Raw genomic sequence first — 19,445 nt, 5'->3', positions numbered from 1 at the left:
AATATGAACTGCACCTATCTAACGGTTGAAATAGGTTTTGTTTGCGTTTGTTTTAAAGTGGCTACATTAGTTTACACATGTTTGTATTCAAATCAAGTCATGTTGTATGGTATTTGAATGAATGTTGTATGACAAATTGTAATTGTACACTTTTTTAAAATACTGTTTATCTCTGGGTTTTAAGCTTAATTTGCGCGCCATGTTTTTATTTTATATTTTAAATAAGGACATTTTGTTTTTATAATAATGGTGAATTATTATTTTATTTTGCACGGTATGTTATACAAAAAATTGCAGAATTTTCACTACTTAAAGCCAACTTTAAAGGAAGATACATTAGCCATGACAAATGTTTGCTCAATGCAGAATAAATAAACAAATAATATGTACATTTCCTGAATAATTTCTCATCTTTCTCATTTACTTTTTGTGTTCCAAAAGCAGAATGACCCCCCACTCCCTCATTGGGAACTAGGCTTGCGTTATAGTGTTGTGTAGCCTTTGCATAGTGTCAAATTCAATACAGCGTAAATGTATGGACTTTTAATATTGTGGATAGATTCTGATGGTCTCAATAGACGGGACTGTTCTCAAGATGTGTCTGTCACGTCCTAACTCGAACGTATTACTGAGCAAAAAAGCCGTTCAGTCCAAATCGACAATAAACAAATAAACAAATAAATAAATAAATAAAATACCGCTACAATTCTAGTTGGTCTGCAGATGGTACAGCATCAGAGCAGTCTTGTTTTCAACTGACGGAGCATCGAGTAAACGTCGGATACAAAAGGTATAAAACAAATAAATATAAAAAAAAAAAAAAATACTTTTGTGTGTGTGTGTGTGTGTGTGTAGGCTGATTAAACAAACACGCGAGTTGAAGAAAAATATTGCGTCGCATTTAAAACGATGCTTTATTGTGTTTATCGTTTGCCGAAAAAGCGTCGTTTTGTGTTTTATCAGTTCAAAACACAAACTTAAAAAACGGCTGAAATAGTTTTTTTTTTTTTTTCTGTACGGTTCATATAAAATAATAATAATCTTACCAACCGTTTATTTATTTATTTATTTATTTATGTATTTATTAATTTTACAGTTAAATGTATTTGCATGTAAATGATTTAAATATCAATATCACTTTCTGTTCTGTAAAATTACATGATGTTTAATTTTCAAGAGCAAGACACATAACTGCAAAGGTAGTGTTGTAATATTGTAAATGGGACAGGGTACAGTTAGTTAGGCACTGATATGAGCCATTAGCGCTAGTATTTTTGGTTACAGATTTTGCCCCCCAGTTTCTTCATCTTTAAACACACCGCTTGCACATTACAAAACATCTCTTTCAGCAGACTCTACAAGGCCGTCGTTTAATACTATGTTATTCACGCAAGCTTGCTGTAGCTTCAAGGGTTCACCACGTGGACAAAGCAGAACACAACACCTACAATTAAAACAGTAGCGTTTCATTTCTGTTTCAGTTTCTGTTTCTACAGAAAAAGAAAAATTTAACTGTTCTGGTCGAAACACAAGTTTGGCATTTTCATCCCTCAGATTTATTTTAAATCTGGGTTTCCGGTTCTGGTAAGTAGGCCTACGGTACTAAGTATAATGTTTCTGATAGATATATAATTTATACTTCTGGACAGTTTTCTATGAAAAACGTGAACAGTGTTTGTGCAGGGTTACACCATATTTCCGTTGTGAAAAATTAGGACATTTCTTCTTCAATTCATCGACACCTTAGCAACTCTGAAGGTGTTAAACAACTGTATTTATAATAACGCAATCATAAAAGTTAAACACCGGGTGTGATTACTGAACAGCATAACAACTAATTCTTTTCTATTGCTGCATGTAGTGTAGGAGCATGCAGTCTGGGTCTCCTGAGTGTACTCCAATCACCAGGTTTCAGGAGAGGGACTTGAGTTGTTAATTACTAATGCTGAGGTTCTTGGAATAGATATTGATTCAGTATTTCCCCCCTCTGCCCAGTTCATGACGCTAAAGTTTGAGGGAGTCCTGGTTGAAAAGCCTTGAGGAATTGCCATGATACTGAATGCAGGAAATGAATGTTACTGACATAATCAATCAAGTAGAGGAACTGATGGCTTGAATTGCCTGCTCAAGTGGTACTGCATGGAAAGCACCAGCAACCGTCAGTATAGAAGAAGATCATTTAAAAATGTTTTTAGTTAAGATGTTACACTCTTGTTTAAGCATGTCTTTGCAATGATGGGGTCTATTTCATTGGTCTAAACATCGGCGGATCCTAATGCTGCTGCTTTTAAATGACACAACACAATAAATTCACTTCCTGTGTAACATGTAGTAGGACCCTTTCCACATCATAGACTGCGTCTGAGGTTCAGGAAGGGCCCTGCTGTACTGGAAGTCAGTTTATAGTGAGGGGTAGGATAAATTGGTCCTGGGTTCCAGAGCTACCAATAATAAAGCAATTGAGCCCCTGTAGATCTACAGCATCCTTCATCGTGGTATGATATCACTTCCTGTGGTAAAACTCAGTTCTATTCCGTTGGCTAAATGACCCTGTCAGTGAGACACACACCTTTCCCCAATTAATATATATATTAATCACATTCACAGTGATACAGGACTCCAGTTTTCATTATGCTGTATTAGTAAGACATGACATATTATATTTAGTACAGCAAAGTACAAAAAGTATGCTATAATAACACTTTGTGTGATTATATCTGTTTCATGACCTTTCATTGTTTTTTTTCGTCTTCTTTTAAACTGGGATATTTAGCTAAAAGAAGAGGCACAACTTAATAAGGGAATGCAGATGTTACTAAATGTAAAATAGTTTAGAAAGCTGTGTCTTGGGTAGCATTCCTTTAAGCTTTATAAAAGTAATTGACAGATTGAAAGTGAAAATAATAGTCTCTTAGAACTGAGGGAATTTGCTGAAAACTCCCTCTGCTGTTCTGAAATTAGTCATCAATGCTTCAAAAGATGTTGTACTTGTACTCCCGTCGCTCCTCTCCAGTTTGCCAAAAGAAAGTATGACTGAATAAGCTGCATGAAAAACAGAAAACATGATATATATATGTTTATTCTTTTAAGTAGGAGGTATGGTTGTTTTGATCAGCCTTTACCCACCTGGGATTGGTCAGCTGGGTATGTATTAGTATTTTACAGCACTGGGACAGTTTGGGTTTCTGGAATCCAGGGTGATTTCCCTAACTTTATTAACATGATGAGATTTCTGAATATGAATATTCATCCCTTATAGGAAACTGGAGAAGGCAGAGTGGAAAGGGGAGCCGACAGATCGAGGCTAGAGTATCGAAGTGACAGGAAATAGGTAAGCATTGTTGTATAGCTGCAGGGGAATCAATGAAAGAATATAGCACCCATGCAATTTCCGGGATTTATGAGACATCCAATTAAAGTTTCCAGAAGTGCTTTATAATATAGCCTACATGTAAAGTAGACTCTCGCTAATCCAGACCCCAATAGTCTGAACCACAATGAAATGCAGGCTGATAGAAGCTGTTGAAACCAGATTTCAGGATCATAATTGTATGCTATCTCTGAAGTTAGTATCTTTCACCTTTGTTTAAATGAAAATGCACATGTGTTTCTTTCAACACTGCACATTTGAGTCCTATATAGGGCATGGAAGTGCACGACAGGCAAGATCATTTATTAGCTACCTCCACTTTAGTACAGATGCATGAGTATTTGTTAACGCAGTGGTGTATTCGGAGGTGTTCTCCTGTAGATCAGGAAATTAACCCAACAAGGTGTATTTTTAGGTTGATTCCGCCTTTTAATGTTCCAAGCATTCAAACATATTCCGTTGGCATTTTGAAACAAAAACGAGTTGTGTTTTTCATTCTTTTGCAATAGCGATCCTTTTTACGTTCTATATGAAACCATGGACCATACCACCAGCTCTAAAAGATGCCAAAGAAGGTTGTTCAAGAGGCAGCTGGTTGGAAGGGAGGGACCAGACAGCTCCCAGTGTAACCCAGCCCAGAAACCTCCAGTGAAGAGATCTAGAGCTAGTGCCCAGGTGAGACTTAGTTAGACATGAGCAGCCAGCCATTGGGGGTGTAACAAGACTAACGGCTTGAAACTCGTACTAGCCCTGCACCCAGTCTTGTGCTTTGATGGTGTTTGATGTTATTCATTTTCTTTGAGGAAACGTCATTGACACGTCACATCCAAGTTTGCTCGGATTCATTGACAGGCTTGCTGTTAACATATCTGGTGCCATTTTAAAAAAAATATCAAATGCATGGCTCATCAAATAAATTGGATCGAACTGTGAAAAGGCCAATCTTAAATTATAGGGGGATCGTGCATTCACACAAAGTATAAATCACATGCATTCTTGCTTCAGGAACTACTGGGTGGACTCCACACAGCTGTTTAGTGCTCTTGATCTTGTATCGTGATTAGGGCTGTATTTATTTTTCATGGTATAAATGGCTTATTCCATAGCATTTCAGTGTTTCACGATATTTCACAATTAAACATAGTACTGAAATATTCTGAAATATTAAAATGCTTACCTGAAAAACAATGGGTACATTGTGAAAACAGTGAAAAATCATGATACATAACACAATCCATTGATATAAATCTCTTACACCCTAGGCCTGGGTTTCAGTTACAAAACTTGCCAAGATGACATTTATCAGAACACAAATAATTGTTATGTTTGTCGTGTCTCCTCTGTTGTAGCAAGATGTAAAAGCTCGGTTGTGTTGGCAAGGGCATGTCCCTTTCCACACTCACCACAAGGATGGTGTTCTTATCTGTGATGACTTCCTCACTGGGCACTGCCTCCTCGGGGAGGAGTGCCAGCAACACCACACTCCACGCCCCTATCACTGGCAGCTGCGGCAGACACTCTCCAGGGACTGGGTCAACGTATCCGAGCTCGGACAGAAACATCTGGAGGCCCTGTTTTGCAACCCTGACAAAACAGACATCACCCTGAGCTGTGAGAATGCTGGGGGAGAAGAGGACTTAGTCCAAAGACAGCACAGGTTAGTTGGTCAAGCTTTGTGTAACAGACAGCTTTCTATGTTTTTTTTTACAGTTACAGTTTTTTTTAACAAGCTTAATACCATGTTAAGTGTTAAGTATTTTGTTATTTGTTAATTTGACTATAAGCTATTGAAGTAATGTTGTCTTAAACCCACTCTGAGAACTACTTTTTTTCATACTTTTAGCAGGCACGTTTTGTTTTACATTGAATGAAGTTCATATTACAGTGGAGCTATTCTGACGGTCGCATTGCTGAGTAAGGCAGAGTAGCCGTAAAACAAATATTAATACAACAATCATATTAGCAAATCTGTTTTGTGCTATGAGGGAATCTTAATGGGAACATTTAATAAATAATTAGATTTTACTGCCCTCGGACAAATGCACGGCTGCAGTTACATCAGCTGTAAACCCAGATGGCCATGCATTAGAATGTTCCTGTTATATAATTCTGAAATCTTACACACATTGATGGCGCGTACTGATGATGCGTGATATCTGAAATATTAGCATAGCCCTTCCTTAATAACCATGAAATGACAACCATTGACGCAGAACTTTAAAATGTATTGTAAAGCCATGTTATAATAAAAGGACAGGGTTGAGTGGATTTTTTGGTTATAAACGTATCTAAATTGTAGTGTGTGCATTGAATGATTCAGGGTTAGGGTTAGGGTTATCTTCGGTTCAGATTACTAAGACAGGTTCAGTTCAGATAACGGCAGTTTCGGATCAGATGAGACAGACTCTGCAGTCTGATTTACTACGCTGTCCTGTTAAAATTTGTTTAAATTAAACACTGCAAGAGCTTGTAACTCAGACACCATTTTTTTATCTTGAACATTTTAATGCTTTAGTGCTACTTTGGATGTTAATTAATTATTTCGTGTTGTGTTTGCACACGGGACACTTCAGTTTCTTACCTACAGAGATTATGTAGAGCCCTTTATCTTAGTGGACCAAAAATGTCACGTGTTTATATATTTTTTAAATGTAGTGACTTATATTTTAGCGTTTTTCAACTACACATGTGGCTTTTCATGGTGTGGGTTTGCACTGGACACTGCGGCTTTAAAGTTTAATGTTTGTTTTGTGAAAAGATTTGAAATGACAAAACAGTGGCCATACTGCAGCAACTTTGAATTGTATTTCACCAGTCATTCAATATGTTAACTGCACATGTTGATTCTTTAGTGTGACTGTGTGCTGTGCTATACCTTTGAATTTTAAGCATGCCTAATTGTAAACGTAATCTTTATACCTGATGTTAAAAATACTCCCCTTGCAATAATGCCTTGGGATCCTTTCCTGTTGGGAAATTATCCAGAAGTTGTGCTTTATGCATACTGTGCTTGTATTATACTTCTGTTTATAAAAAGAGCTACCTATCGAAGCAATGACAACTAGTACAGCGAATGTGTTTTTTTTATTTGTATGTATTACTTGAATGTTGGTATTATAATCATTAGTCTTTGCCAGTGGCACATTGATGTAAAATATAATAGTGTGCTTGTTTAATTGTTTAATAAATTACGTGTATACGGTCATGAAAATATACAGAAATGCTCATCCCTAATCTGGATGCACCTGCCCTTCCACCTGTGTCATGTACCTCAATGCCTCTACTCTATTGACTGACTGTCCGGTAACTAAAGGACATGAAGTGATTCAGATTCATACAGCTGGGACTCTCTGTTGCTTGAGTGAAGACGAACCTCACAATGTAGCAGACTTCTCCATGTCCCTTCAGTGCCTGCAGGCTGTGCTGATCTGTGGGCTGTTCAGTGTGTTCCTAACATACAGTTTTTATATTTAGTGCATTCTCCAAGTTAGACCTCAACACCCTGATACCTCAAAATAACTGGAGTTACAACAAAGTGCGAAGGCTGGCCACCACCAGCAATACTGATTTGAATCCACACTTCCTGACAAAGTGGAACCTCTACTGGCAAGAGCTGGGGAAATGGAAACTGTACAAAGAGGTAAAGGAGGCAAAAACTGCGGCTGAGTTTCTCACAGACCTACAATCTTGTGTGTCAGATCAGATTTGTAATGTGGAGAGCATTGTGATTTTCAAAGAGACGTCACTACAGTAAATCCGCCTACTGCAATGCTTTTCACATGATCAAACTCAAAGCTTCAGAAGTGATGTGACCATCAACGTGTTGTCTTTTTCTCCATTTAAAAGCTGGACATGCTTAAAAGGCTGTAATTTATGTCCCCGCCACACACACATTTCACTCACCTTTCAGTCAATCGTAAACAATATAAGTTGACAGCCCTCTACCGCCCACAGTCACCACCCTTTTATATTTACCCCATGGTCAATCACAGTCTCCCCAAACGACCAGGCAATGGACCCTAAAAATGTTTCATCTTGTACTATACTCCATAATCAAATGTTTTCATTTTGTACCATACTCCACAGTCCTCAACTAAATACCATTCAAGGGCGGTAACATTCTGTTTGCATCTAGAGAACTGCTCACCCGGCTGTGATGAAACTTGTTAATGATGCTGTTAATGCATACAGACAGTCGCATATGTTTTTATATTTTACCCCTGTGGGAAAATAGCCCACATAATTGCATACTGTGGAAAATAAAGGCCCATGTGTTCAATTTGATGAAACTATGCTGTAATGTAAATTAGTCACGGTAACCAACCTTTTCATGGGACACGGTTATATCTTAATCTCTAAAGTGATACATAGCCTAATAATGCTTTAGGGTGTAGTTTTGTATTTATAGGCATGGTGTATGCGTGGTACTGACACACGCTTTGTTTTCCTTTTTCCTACACAGCCAGTAGTCAGCCAACTAGAGGCAGCTTTTGAGAAGGGCATGTGGAACCAAGCCTTCATGCTGAATGGAAACCTGTATAACGTCGACCTGAAAAAGTACACTCAGTGCAACATCAAAACAAACTTCACCAGGGAGGTGCGGCGACGGCCACAGCTTATATCAGACACGGAGCTGTGGCCCCTGATAAAGTGAGTTTTTAACATTTGATTTGTTTATCAACTGCCCCTTGGGATGCATGTCCCAGGCAAAGGCAATGCGTTTGTACATACGCTTGTTTCTTTAGCACAAGGTCTACAGAGAATCAGAGTCTAGGTCTGCCTTACATTGGTTGAGCTCTCCTCGGTTTGAGTCTGTAAGTCAAACTTGCATTTGTTATGTATATCCATTAACCGCTCATCAGATTGTGATGAAGCTTGCGGTCCAAATTCTTCTCAACTTATGACAGTTGACTCGTGTTAGCCTACCTGTGTGCATGACTTCTGACTCTTGTCAGTTACACCTCGTTCAGCTGTAGCTGGTAATCTAGCGAAGTGGAGGCCAAACCCCACACCTCTCCCCTAGGAGCCCCACTCAACCTCGCTGCTCCTGTGTATCTGTATTTCAGAGGCTGGTTGTACTGACAGGATCAAAAAGCAGGATCAGATCCGGGATCACTGGAGCCAGATCATGAGAAGGTGTTTTACTAAGCGGATCTGGATCAGGCTCCACTGATCCGTAATCTAGATCCAATCCTGGAGCTGCATGCGCCGTAACTAGGGAAACTAACCAATCAGAAGCGAACTGTACGTGGCACATAGTTTAAAGACCACGGCTGTCAAATCAGTATACAGCCTGAGAGCAGAGTAATGTTACGAAGAAATTGCAAACAGATGGACAGAGATAGAGCAGCATTGCATTCATTAAACAATGCGAATCCAGGCTACTGTATCCGAAACACATTATTTTATGTAAACAACAGGAAAACGTTTTAAGTTTGGAGTCACCCTAGCTCTGTGTTTTTTTACTAATGTCATTGCACTGAGGTTTGTCTACGGCAATTTATATTTTCTTATTAAACTGAAATAGTAAACCACTACAGCAAAACACCCTTTATGTGCTTTTATATATGTGTGTATATTATATATCCAGAGATGCCAACTGCTACGGTTTGGCAGTAGCAACTAGGGTTTTCAGGCTCTGCTACGGTGATACGGGCCAAGTTAAAAAAAATACGTTTTTTTTTTTTTATTTAGTCTTGCGTCAGTGCTCATGTGTTAATGATGGTGTGTGTTTCCGCGTTCCCATTTTTGTATCTGATTCACGCGCTGTGATTGGCTTGTGGTTTAAAAAAAAAAAACACAGTACCTAGACCATTTATAATGGGACATGCACGGTAGTCAAGGCTTTGCCACTATGAAAAAAACAAACAAAGACGATCAGTGATTGGACGGCCAAGATATAACAAAAAGCACCTCGGCAGCAAGCAAATGGCAACTTTTTCATTGAATTTTTAATAAAGTAAATGGCAACACAAAAAAGACCGCGGCTGAATTCACAAAGGTTCAAAGAGGATTACACCAAGAAGTATACATTCATAAAAAAAAGTAAGATATCAGAACATCATGCTTACTGTGAGTACTGCAGGTGCGCTTTAAGTGTCAAGCATGGGGGAATAAATGATAATGATGAACACGTCAGAACTTTGAAACACGAGAGAAATTCACGGGGAGCTCAAGAAAATAGATCATTGGATTGTTTTTTTTAAAACGGATGATTAAAGCGGAGACTCTTTTTACGAACTTCATTTTAGAACACAATTTACCAATTGCTGTTGCAGATCACATAGGCCCACTTGTGAAAGTGGCTTTTCCTGATAGTAAAATTGCTTCCAAGTATGACTGTGCGAGGAGCAAAACGACAGCAATCGTTGAAACTTTAGCATATCTTTCAGCTACTGAACAGGCCTCGGTTTTGAAAAGTAATTTTTTTGCCATTGCAACCGACGGCAGTAGTGACATCGAGACTCAGTTGTACCCAGTTGTAATACGTTACTTCAGTGAAGAAATTGGCAAAGTGGTAAACGCAGCTGCTTGCTTTACCATCATGCGAGGGTATATCGGCAACCGGAGAAAATATCTTTGAGACTGTGGATACAGTATTGAAGTCATTTGAAATACCGTGGAAAAAATTGTTTTGCATTTGGAGCAGATAATGCAGCTGTAATGCTGGGTGTACATAAAGGTGTAGCTGCCTATGTAAAAATGGAGAACAATTCTGTCCATGTACAGGGTTGTCCCTGTCATTTAATTCACATTGCTGCCCAGTCGGCTGCAAAGAGATTACCAGCAAGAATCGACGAACTCCTGATTGACATATATTACTATCTAGACAAGAGTGGCAAGCGGCACAAGCAGTTGAAACAGTGCCAGGACTTGTGTGGCACCGAAGCAAGAAAGATTCTGAAACATGTGAACACCAGGATTGTGTTTAAGAATAACTTGTATGTGTATATGTGAAAAGTATTGGACGTTAAGTCCCTGTCTACACACACAACCGCTTTCTAGAAAAGCATTCTAATTAATCCAGGTCAGAGCGACCATACTAAATACCGTTTCTGATTTAATGTGTCGATAAATTATTAAAATAGTTTGGTTGTAGTTCCTAGCAGCGCAGTGTAATACCATACGTACCATTTGATTTTATTTAAATAAAGGCGATGTCTTGCCTTTTCCATGAATTACTGTAGGTGGCTCAGCCTGGGCAAGTGTATTGACAGATTGCTGCAGCAGTGGCCAGCACTAGTGGAATTCTGCAAAGTAAACAAAGGTATAGACCTAAACTATGCTTTCATTATACTGTATTATATCATTTTAAAGCAGTGTTTTTTAGTTTGATGGTCAATAATGAATGGTAATTGTTTTCTGCATTTCATCAGGTCCCAGCAAAGTAGTTAATAAAGCCAAGTCTAGTGAGCCAGCCATGACTAAAGGTCATCCACGCAAGCCATCCTCTGCAGTGGCAGAAGCTAGTAAAAGTATGTGTAACTATTTTGTGCTGCCAGATTAGATTTATTTTCAAAATGCCTTGTTTGTTTGGTGTGTATTTATGCACATGGAAAACAAATCATTTGTACCTAATTTAATCAGAAAATACATTTTGTGTTTGACTTGTACTTTTTTTAGACAATTGTACGTTTGTTTGTGAAAACGTCTTATGGTAATGTGCTTTCAATTATTGGTAATCCCAGTTGTGACCTCAAGTGAATTGTTCAATGATACTGGCAGTGTGAAATTGAAGGCTGGTAAGGTGTCTTCTGCAACTAATCAAGGTACCATTTAATCTGTTAGTACAGTCTAGTCTATTATAATGGAAGATTTTAAAAAGAGTAGTTACACTGATCTTTCTTTTAAAAATAGTAGCTTCTATTTTTTTCTATTTGTGTGAAATTACATTTTAGTTTTATTTTAATATTTGTTTTTAAACGTAGTCTCTGTACAGTCTATATGTATTTTCTAGTATTACAAAGGTCAGCAATATTAATTAATGCAAACTAACACTACATTACTAATGATTAACTGTCAAAATGAAGATTACAGTAAAATAATAACATAAGTATTGTATACAAAGGATGGAAGTATAAGATACCTATCTGTAGACTTAGAAAATCTATTGCTTGTTTTTCAGAAAGGTTGAAGGAGAAGATAGTTGTTAGCAAGAAGAGTGGTGTAAAACCTACAATACCAGCTGGCAAGCCAGACACCAGGTTCTGTAGAATACAGCGCAGCCTAGAAAATCCCCTAGTGAAGCTAACCTGTCTGTTTCTCCAAGCCTCCTTACCATGTTTTGAGGGCTTAAATGCACTTCTGCAGAGAGAAGAGCCATTTATTCAGGTTCTAAAACGAGAATTGGATTCCTTGCATTTACTCCTTCTCAGCAAATTCATTAAGCCTGTAGTAATCACTAGTGTGAGGTCTACAATCACAATTAATGTAAGGGATAGAAAGAATCAGAGGGACAGAGAAGATCTAGTGATTGGCACCAAAACCAGACAGTACTTAGAGGAATGCAAGGAGGCAGGGAAGCTCTCTAAAGAGGAGAAAAATATATTTTTTAACTCTGTCAGAGAGTATTACGCAGAGGCCAGTTCTTATATTACCAGCAAATTGCCATTGCATGAGGAGCTCTTAAAACATGCAGAAGTGGCTGACATCAGTCAAAGGGCAAATGTCAAATTTGAATCTGTGATGTATTTTGTCAGAAGATTTGATTTGGTCTCAGTTGATAGGCTCAATCATTTGGAAAATGAGTTTGTTGCATACCAAGTAGAGAACATTCCTGAAGATATTCTTCGGTCAGACAGGGCAGATGTTTCCTGGTACAAGATAGGGAGGATCTTCAATCCTGTAACAAGCCACCCAAAGTTTGCATTGTTGGCCATGGTGATGCTAACTATATTGATAATACCCCACAGCAATGCAGACACAGAGAGAATATTCAGCATTGTGCGTAAAGTTCAAACAGAGTTCCGCCCAAATCTATCTAGGAAAACCCTAGAAGCTATTTGTGTACAGAAGCTGAAGCTCTTGTCTGTGGAAAAGAAATGCTATGAAGCTGTGTACAATAAGTCTGTACTGATGAAGTGCAAGAGTGCCACTTATACTAAGTTACATATGTGAATAAGCCATAACATTGACCAGCCATCACCGACACTGAATTGTGTACTTTAGTTTACATTTTTGTATCCTTAGCATAATAATCTGTAGTGATAAAAATCTTTTTTTTTTGGCTGAAATTGAATGCCTTTTCTGCTTAGTTTCTAGATTGAGAATTGCCAAGACTAGCTTATATGCCAATATTTTAGTTCAACTTTAAGTTATAGTATTAGGTACAGTTTTGTGATTTTATATATATATATATATATATATATATATATATATATATATATATATATATATATATATATATATGCAGTAGTAAGAAATGTATTTATTGGTTCAGAGATGCTAATGCATATACTTCCTTGTACATAAACAATAAATACTCTGTACTGTGAAAAATGTATGCTGAATCTCCTTGTCTCCTGTTTTTTGAAAAGCTGTAATTTGAGTCACGGTCAAGAAAGAGGTCTTACTGGGGCACAGACATAAAACTATGATTTTAATAAAACCTGTATTTTGATGACAATTAAATAATTAGCTCTGAGTTACATTTCTGTCTAAGCATTATATTGTTGGGTATTGATTGATTTTCTCCTTAAGTGCGTGAAGCGGGCATGGTTAGGGTTTGCTAGGGTTTTCTTGATGCTTCGCTCACCAGGTGCTAGGATTTCCATTTTCAAATGTTGGCATCTCTGTATATCTGTACAAAAACAATGTGACCTTGTGCAAATAAATATAGACATCAATAAAAAAAATTTTTTTTACCAAGCACGCTTTACACAATTATTATGCAAAATTAATCAGGGTATATCGTTTATTTAAAGTAATTGTAAGTGTTTAAATAGACTCTCACATCTCGATTTGTATTTTATTACTGAAAGTGTTGCAATGTTCCAAAAACTTTAGTTTTACTAAACATTTGTAAACACAGTAAATAAACAATTACCATAACAAACATTATCGTAATATGATACCTAAAACACAATAACATCAATTATTTTATAACACAATATAATCCTAATAAAGTTTAGTTTTATCTACAAACAACAGGAACATGTTTAAAGTTTGGAACTCACTGTCTGTAGCTTGGTGTTTACATTATTGTCTGTACACAGACTTTTTCTAAACACCTTTTACCAACACAGTACTAGTATCATTTTAATAGCAAAGCTGTACTTGTCTTACGTATTTAAATTGTGGGAAAACCTCAACGTTTTTAGAAATATATATTTAAGGGCAATTCCCACAGCTCCTGGGGGCTCCCAAGTGGCGCATCCGGTAAAGGTGCTCCGTGTGGAGTGCAGGATGCGCTCTATAGCCTGGAGGTCGCCGGTTCGAGTCCAGGCTGTTCCACAGCCGACCATGGATGGGAGCTCCCAGCGGGCGGCGCACAATTGGCCGGTAAAAGTAGAGTTTGGGATGAAATTGTTGTAATATGCATGCTAATTGATAGATACTTTTAGAAGGGTTTTTAGATTTAGTAATTAGTAATTGTTATGTCCATCTTGTTTGTGTATGAGGGGCAACTGAATGACATAATTCCAGTATATATTTTTGGTGACCAAAAAATAAAAATGTATTAAAACAAAGCTCTAAAAAAATGTGGAGTGAATTATTTCTTTAGAATTGGTTACGTGACAGGGAGGACCTTGTCGCTATTTCTTGCGCGGAGGTGTGCAGCTGGGACGCGTTGCTAGGCAACCAATTGAGCAGGTAAGCTTGCCCGGCGCTGAGGTGATTGGGAAGTCTGGATTGGCTGAGAGGCGTGCCCATGGAGGCTGTGTGGAGCTCAAAAAGCATCTGCACCACAGCTTGAGGTGACTGCACCACCATGCTACACAGAGGGGTGTAGACATCGAAGAGGAGAGCGTCCGCCCCACAGGATTAACTACTACAGAACCCCTCAACTGCAAGACGATGCCTGTGAAGGCTCTGCTCAGCCAGGACCGTCACAATGACCCGGAGTAACAGCAGTAGGTTAGTTTAGGGGATGCCAAACAGTATAGAGAGGGTTTCGTAGTGTAGGTTCTTGGAGTCTTTTTTAATGATGCCAGCGCTCGCCTCATTAAAGCTAAACTTTTTTGGTTAGCTTTGTTTTGTTTTGTTTTCTTTATTAAATGTGACACTAGGGCTGCCATTGCTGGTACCCCAGTGTCAGCACTTGTGTTGTAATTACATCTGTGCGCCTGTGCGGTGTGTCGACACCAGCGCTCTGTGTGTGACTCATTATTATTCAGTGAAGACCCACATACGTAACACTTCCCCCTGTTACAGTTAAATGTGTTGACACCTAGATATTTGGCTCATTTAGCAATGTAATTGGTGTTTTTTTGTGTTTTTTTTTTTTATGAAAATGAATATTACAATAGGCCTAATCTGCAACAGGATGTGATTCAAACACAAACTAAGCAGTAAACCTGATTTTGCCATTCACGAAACACACGCTCTCATCTTACAGTCTACAAATAATTCCTCCATTTTAAAACATCAGATCAAGCTCTGATCCGACTCTGAAGCAAAATCGAAGCAGGAGCCGAAACTGAGATCAGGATCAGCGCAATCCAATACGTCAGTATCGGATCCATTTAGTACAACCGGACCCTGAACCTAATAATCCAAGAGCAAATCAATATTTTAGTAACACCCCTGTAGTATGTTAAACTTGCATTAGGCTTGTTGCAAATGTTGTTGTTTTTTTATTTTTCTTCTCCTGACGCTACCAAGGCATAATTACCCCTCATATTCAATTATTATACACAAGCTTTTACTTAACTGTGATGATATTAAAATAATCACATGGGGGGGGGGGGAGGAATGGAGCGAAAATATATTTGGGCGGTACAATCATTGATATTTATTCGAGCGATTCGATTTTGTGTGCCCAATTAATCGATTGCTATTTGGAGGCTTAACTGACAGCCCTGCTCTGCACCAAGTCCTGGTTTTCCTTGTTGAAATATATTACTACAGTCGTGCCAGCAATCAGGTCCATGATACCTGGATCATGTCCTGCATCAATTAACTAATCAATTGAAGTCCTGCAGACTCGTGTGAGACTTATTACAGGTTGGACAGTGAGTTCAGCGCAGACTTGGCAAGATTCTAATTGCTCATTTTACTATCACTTCACAACAAGGCACTGTGGCGGAACCACTTCCCCATGCTTTGTCTGGGTTTTCCCAAATTTGATCACAAGCAGGATGTATTTTCTAGAAGATGCTACTGTACATATTACTTGATGATGATAATCAAAGCGGGCAGGGATTGCAACTTTAAATACCTGTAGTCTTTTAGCATATGAGTGGGCATGTGAAACAAGACAAAACGTTTTAAATCTACATCTCGTTTTTTCCATTTACAGGACATTACCGCTGGAGGAAAGCAAGAAACAACCTGTAGTGTCAGGGCCAGACCCTCTTAAGCCATCCAAGAGGCGGTTACCTCCCACCTGGGTGCCTGGCCATCCCAGGAAAGAGGTTTTCGCCCAGATTCCTGTGCTGAAATCGGGGGTAGCCTTTGCATGCATTCACAGTCTTTTCCACAGCAGTTTGTCAAAGTCTGAGGCAATCATCCTTGACATTTACCAGATACAGAACATGCACCAGTGGACCAAATACACAATGTAAGAAATCCAACAAGGGAGGAAGGGAGGAAAAGGGGGTGAATGGGACCCTATTTTAAAGCCGCATGTGCAGTTTTGAAAGAGGCACATGTTGTTACTGAGAACATGTATTCAGTTTGCATGAGATTCTGTTACACTTCCAGATCATTTCTCCTTGTTTTCGAGGTCAGGGCATGTCACTGGCTGCAAAGCATGTCACTCAGTAGGGAAAGCAGCTGGTTAGGGTGAAGGTTAGCATGTCACTCAGTAAGGAAAGCAGCTGGTTAGGGTGAAGGTTAGCATGTCACTCAGTAGGGAAAGCAGCTGGTTAGGGTGAGGGTTAGCATGTCACTCAGTAAGGAAAGCAGCTGGTTAGGGTGAGGGTTAGCATGTCACTCAGTAAGGAAAGCAGCTGGTTAGGGTGAAGGTAGCATGTCACTCAGTAGGGAAAGCAGCTGGTTAGGGTGAAGGTTAGCATGTCACTCAGTAGGGAAAGCAGCTGGTTAGGGTGAGGGTTAGCATGTCACTCAGTAGGGAAAGCAGCTGGTTTGTTAACGCCCAATTTAGTCATGTCTGCAACCCCCTACACTGACTAGCACATCTACACTGCACCCCTATCCTAACTACAACATTCACACTGCACCCCTACACTGACTAGCACATCTACACTGCACCCCTATCCTGACTACAACATTCACACAGCACATCTACACTGCACCCCTATCCTGACTACAACATTCACACTGCACCCCTACACTGACTAGCACATCTACACTGCACCCCTATCCTGACTACAACATTCACACTGCACCCCTACACTGACTAGGACATCTACACTGCACCCCTATCCTAACTACAACATTCACACTGCACCCCTACACTGACTAGCACATCTACACTGCACCCCTATCCTGACTACAACATTCACACTGCACCCCTACACTGACTAGCACATCTACACTGCACCCCTATCCTGACTACAACATTCACACAGCACATCTACACTGCACCCCTATCCTGACTACAACATTCACACTGCACCCCTACACTGACTAGCACATCTACACTGCACCCCTATCCTGACTACAACATTCACACTGCACCCCTTCATTTGACTAGCACATCTACACTGCACCCCTATCCTGACTACAACATTCACACTGCACCCCTACACTGACTAGCACATCTACACTGCACCCCTATCCTAACTACAACATTCACACTGCACCCCTACACTGACTAGCACATCTACACTGTACCCCTATCCTGACTACAACATTCACACTGCACCCCTACCGAAGTTGTCAGTGCGACCATCAATTTTGCTTTAGGCACACGCATCCAACCAATGCTTTCACAACCTCAAAAACTGATCAGAAATTTAAAATGTTGTCAGCTACAAATATTAACTCATCTGAAAAACAAAAAAAAAGGTTTTCCGGATAACTGTTTTTTTATCACTGTGTGTCCCTGGGAATGTAAGTCTGGTATAATTATTTCTATTGCTAGCCAGGCCCTAAAAACTACCCATCCCACACTACACTGCTGTTACTAGTAACTGTGAGCAATGACGTGCGCTTTCATCAGTGTTCAGTACTCATGGTTTGCGGCAAGAGTTACAAAGGCGTTAAGTACCAGAAAAATTTTGTATGAAACCAAACAAAAGGTAAAATGTAGTGGTTTCTTTTTAGTTTCTCATCCCATATCCAGTCAGGATAGACAAGCTTTTATTTTATGTACAGTATTGGAAGATATAAAAATGATGATTCCTAGGACATGTCTCCAGGTAGCTGCATTAAATAAATAAATGTGTAATAATAATAATAATACAAGCACATTTTAATTTCTGCATTTATTCATAGTAGCATTCACTGGACAGGAGCAAGGGCTGCATGGAGGAAGAACCAATTTTCTCCATTGTTATATTGTTAAACACAGTTGATTTATATTCCGAAAGGAAATGGATTCAATATATCCAAATGTTGTTTTTTTTTCATTGTTGCTTTTAGCCAAAAGAAGTTCATGTCTCGGGGCTTATCCAGCGCTGAACTGAGTCAGCTGGAGCTGCCACTCTTCCACGGCACCACCGAGGAGGCTGTCCAGTCAATCTGCAAAAACAACTTTGACCCGCGTGTCTCCGGACAGAAGCACGGCAGTAATTACGGACAGGGCACCTACTTTGCAAAGAACGCCAGCTGCTCTGCCAGGTATGCCATCGAGTCGAAGAGCGGGCATAGCTACATGTTCCTGGCAATGGTTCTTGTGGGCAAGTCTGCAGTCGGGAAACAGTCCTTCCGACGCCCACCACCCCTGGAGCCCGACTCTCCCACCAGCGACCTCTACAACTCCTGCGTGGACAAAGTGCAACAACCCCAAATGTTTGTGATCTTCGACAGCTGCCAGTGCTACCCCTACTTCCTCATTCACTACAAAAAGCTTACAGACACTGTAAATGTATTTTAAAAGTAATGACCCCCTATTGCACACAACATCACTATATATTTGCAAGTTCTTTGCTTCAAATTGTATTTTCTTAATGCAATGCATAAGCCCTTTTTCATAGTGTTATTAACCCTTCACCAATCTAGCTCACTGCTAGTCAGATACAGTTATAGGTAAAACCAGTACGTACGCACTCACAATCAGAAAGGTCTGTTGGCTAGGAATCTGATAAAATGGTAGTTTGTAGGAAATGTGTGAAAATTCAATGCAGTCGTTGTTTTTACCAAGTAGAGTGTGACACGGACATGTTCAGTGCCTAAGAGCCCATATTTTGAATGGGGACCCTAAAAATGAATCTCAGTATTGATCAGCAGCTCCAGAGCACACAGAAGCACTGCACACATCATGAACAGACGTTTCTCACGTCTGTTTCCTTGCGTCATTTTAAGTAACAAGCAGACTAAGCTGGGGTACTGGCAGGTACAATAAAAAGAAACTGGAAAGTGTGGACGGGTAGCTGGCTACATGGGGGCACCAGGACAATTGTTAGATCAATGATTGTTTAATTGAGCCATCTCGGTTAAACATCTACAGCTGGATCTCTACAATATTGTCCTTCAAATCAATAGAAAAACTGATAAATGTCACCATTATGGCTTCTCTCAACACCTTTTTCATGTCTCTACCCGGACTTGAATTGTGATGTGACAGAGAAGACTATATGTTTTGTGTTTTTGTTAAAATGTTAAAATATTAAACTTTGTATAGTTTTCTGTGTTTGTATGCTATTGTTCAATTGAAAATGATTCTTTGTTAGCCTCAGGAATACCGTTGTACTGCTGCATGCTTTGCTACATACAGTAAAGGGTGATCTGTTGTATCACTTCTTGAATTTTTCTGTACATTGAGATGCCCTTTGTGTCCTGTTTTCTG

General features: G+C 39.3%; 1 protein-coding gene across 2 annotated transcripts; it reads left to right on the top strand.

The window, feature by feature from the left end:
* Positions 1-644: 644 nt before the first annotated feature.
* On the top strand, positions 645-19,378 carry LOC117413864 (protein mono-ADP-ribosyltransferase TIPARP-like). 2 transcript variants are annotated; one of them, XM_059000344.1, is made up of 8 exons: positions 645-790; positions 3,260-3,331; positions 3,880-4,045; positions 4,720-5,027; positions 6,845-7,010; positions 7,833-8,020; positions 15,831-16,091; positions 18,080-19,378. In XM_059000344.1, exons 3-8 carry the CDS (start codon positions 3,908-3,910, stop codon positions 18,531-18,533), a joined length of 1,515 nt encoding a protein of 504 aa, XP_058856327.1. In that variant the 5' UTR covers positions 645-790; positions 3,260-3,331; positions 3,880-3,907; the 3' UTR covers positions 18,534-19,378. The 2 variants fall into 2 exon arrangements, with proteins under 2 accessions (XP_058856327.1, XP_033879143.1); XM_034023252.3 differs by lacking the exon at positions 645-790 and adding an exon at positions 1,373-1,584.
* The last annotated feature ends 67 nt before the right edge of the window (positions 19,379-19,445 follow it).

Source organism: Acipenser ruthenus, chromosome 25 (assembly GCF_902713425.1).
Source record: "Acipenser ruthenus chromosome 25, fAciRut3.2 maternal haplotype, whole genome shotgun sequence".
Taxonomy (NCBI): domain Eukaryota; kingdom Metazoa; phylum Chordata; class Actinopteri; order Acipenseriformes; family Acipenseridae; genus Acipenser; species Acipenser ruthenus.
The sequence above is the reverse complement of the archived record's forward strand: the minus strand, read 5'-3'. Positions and strand labels throughout refer to the sequence as shown.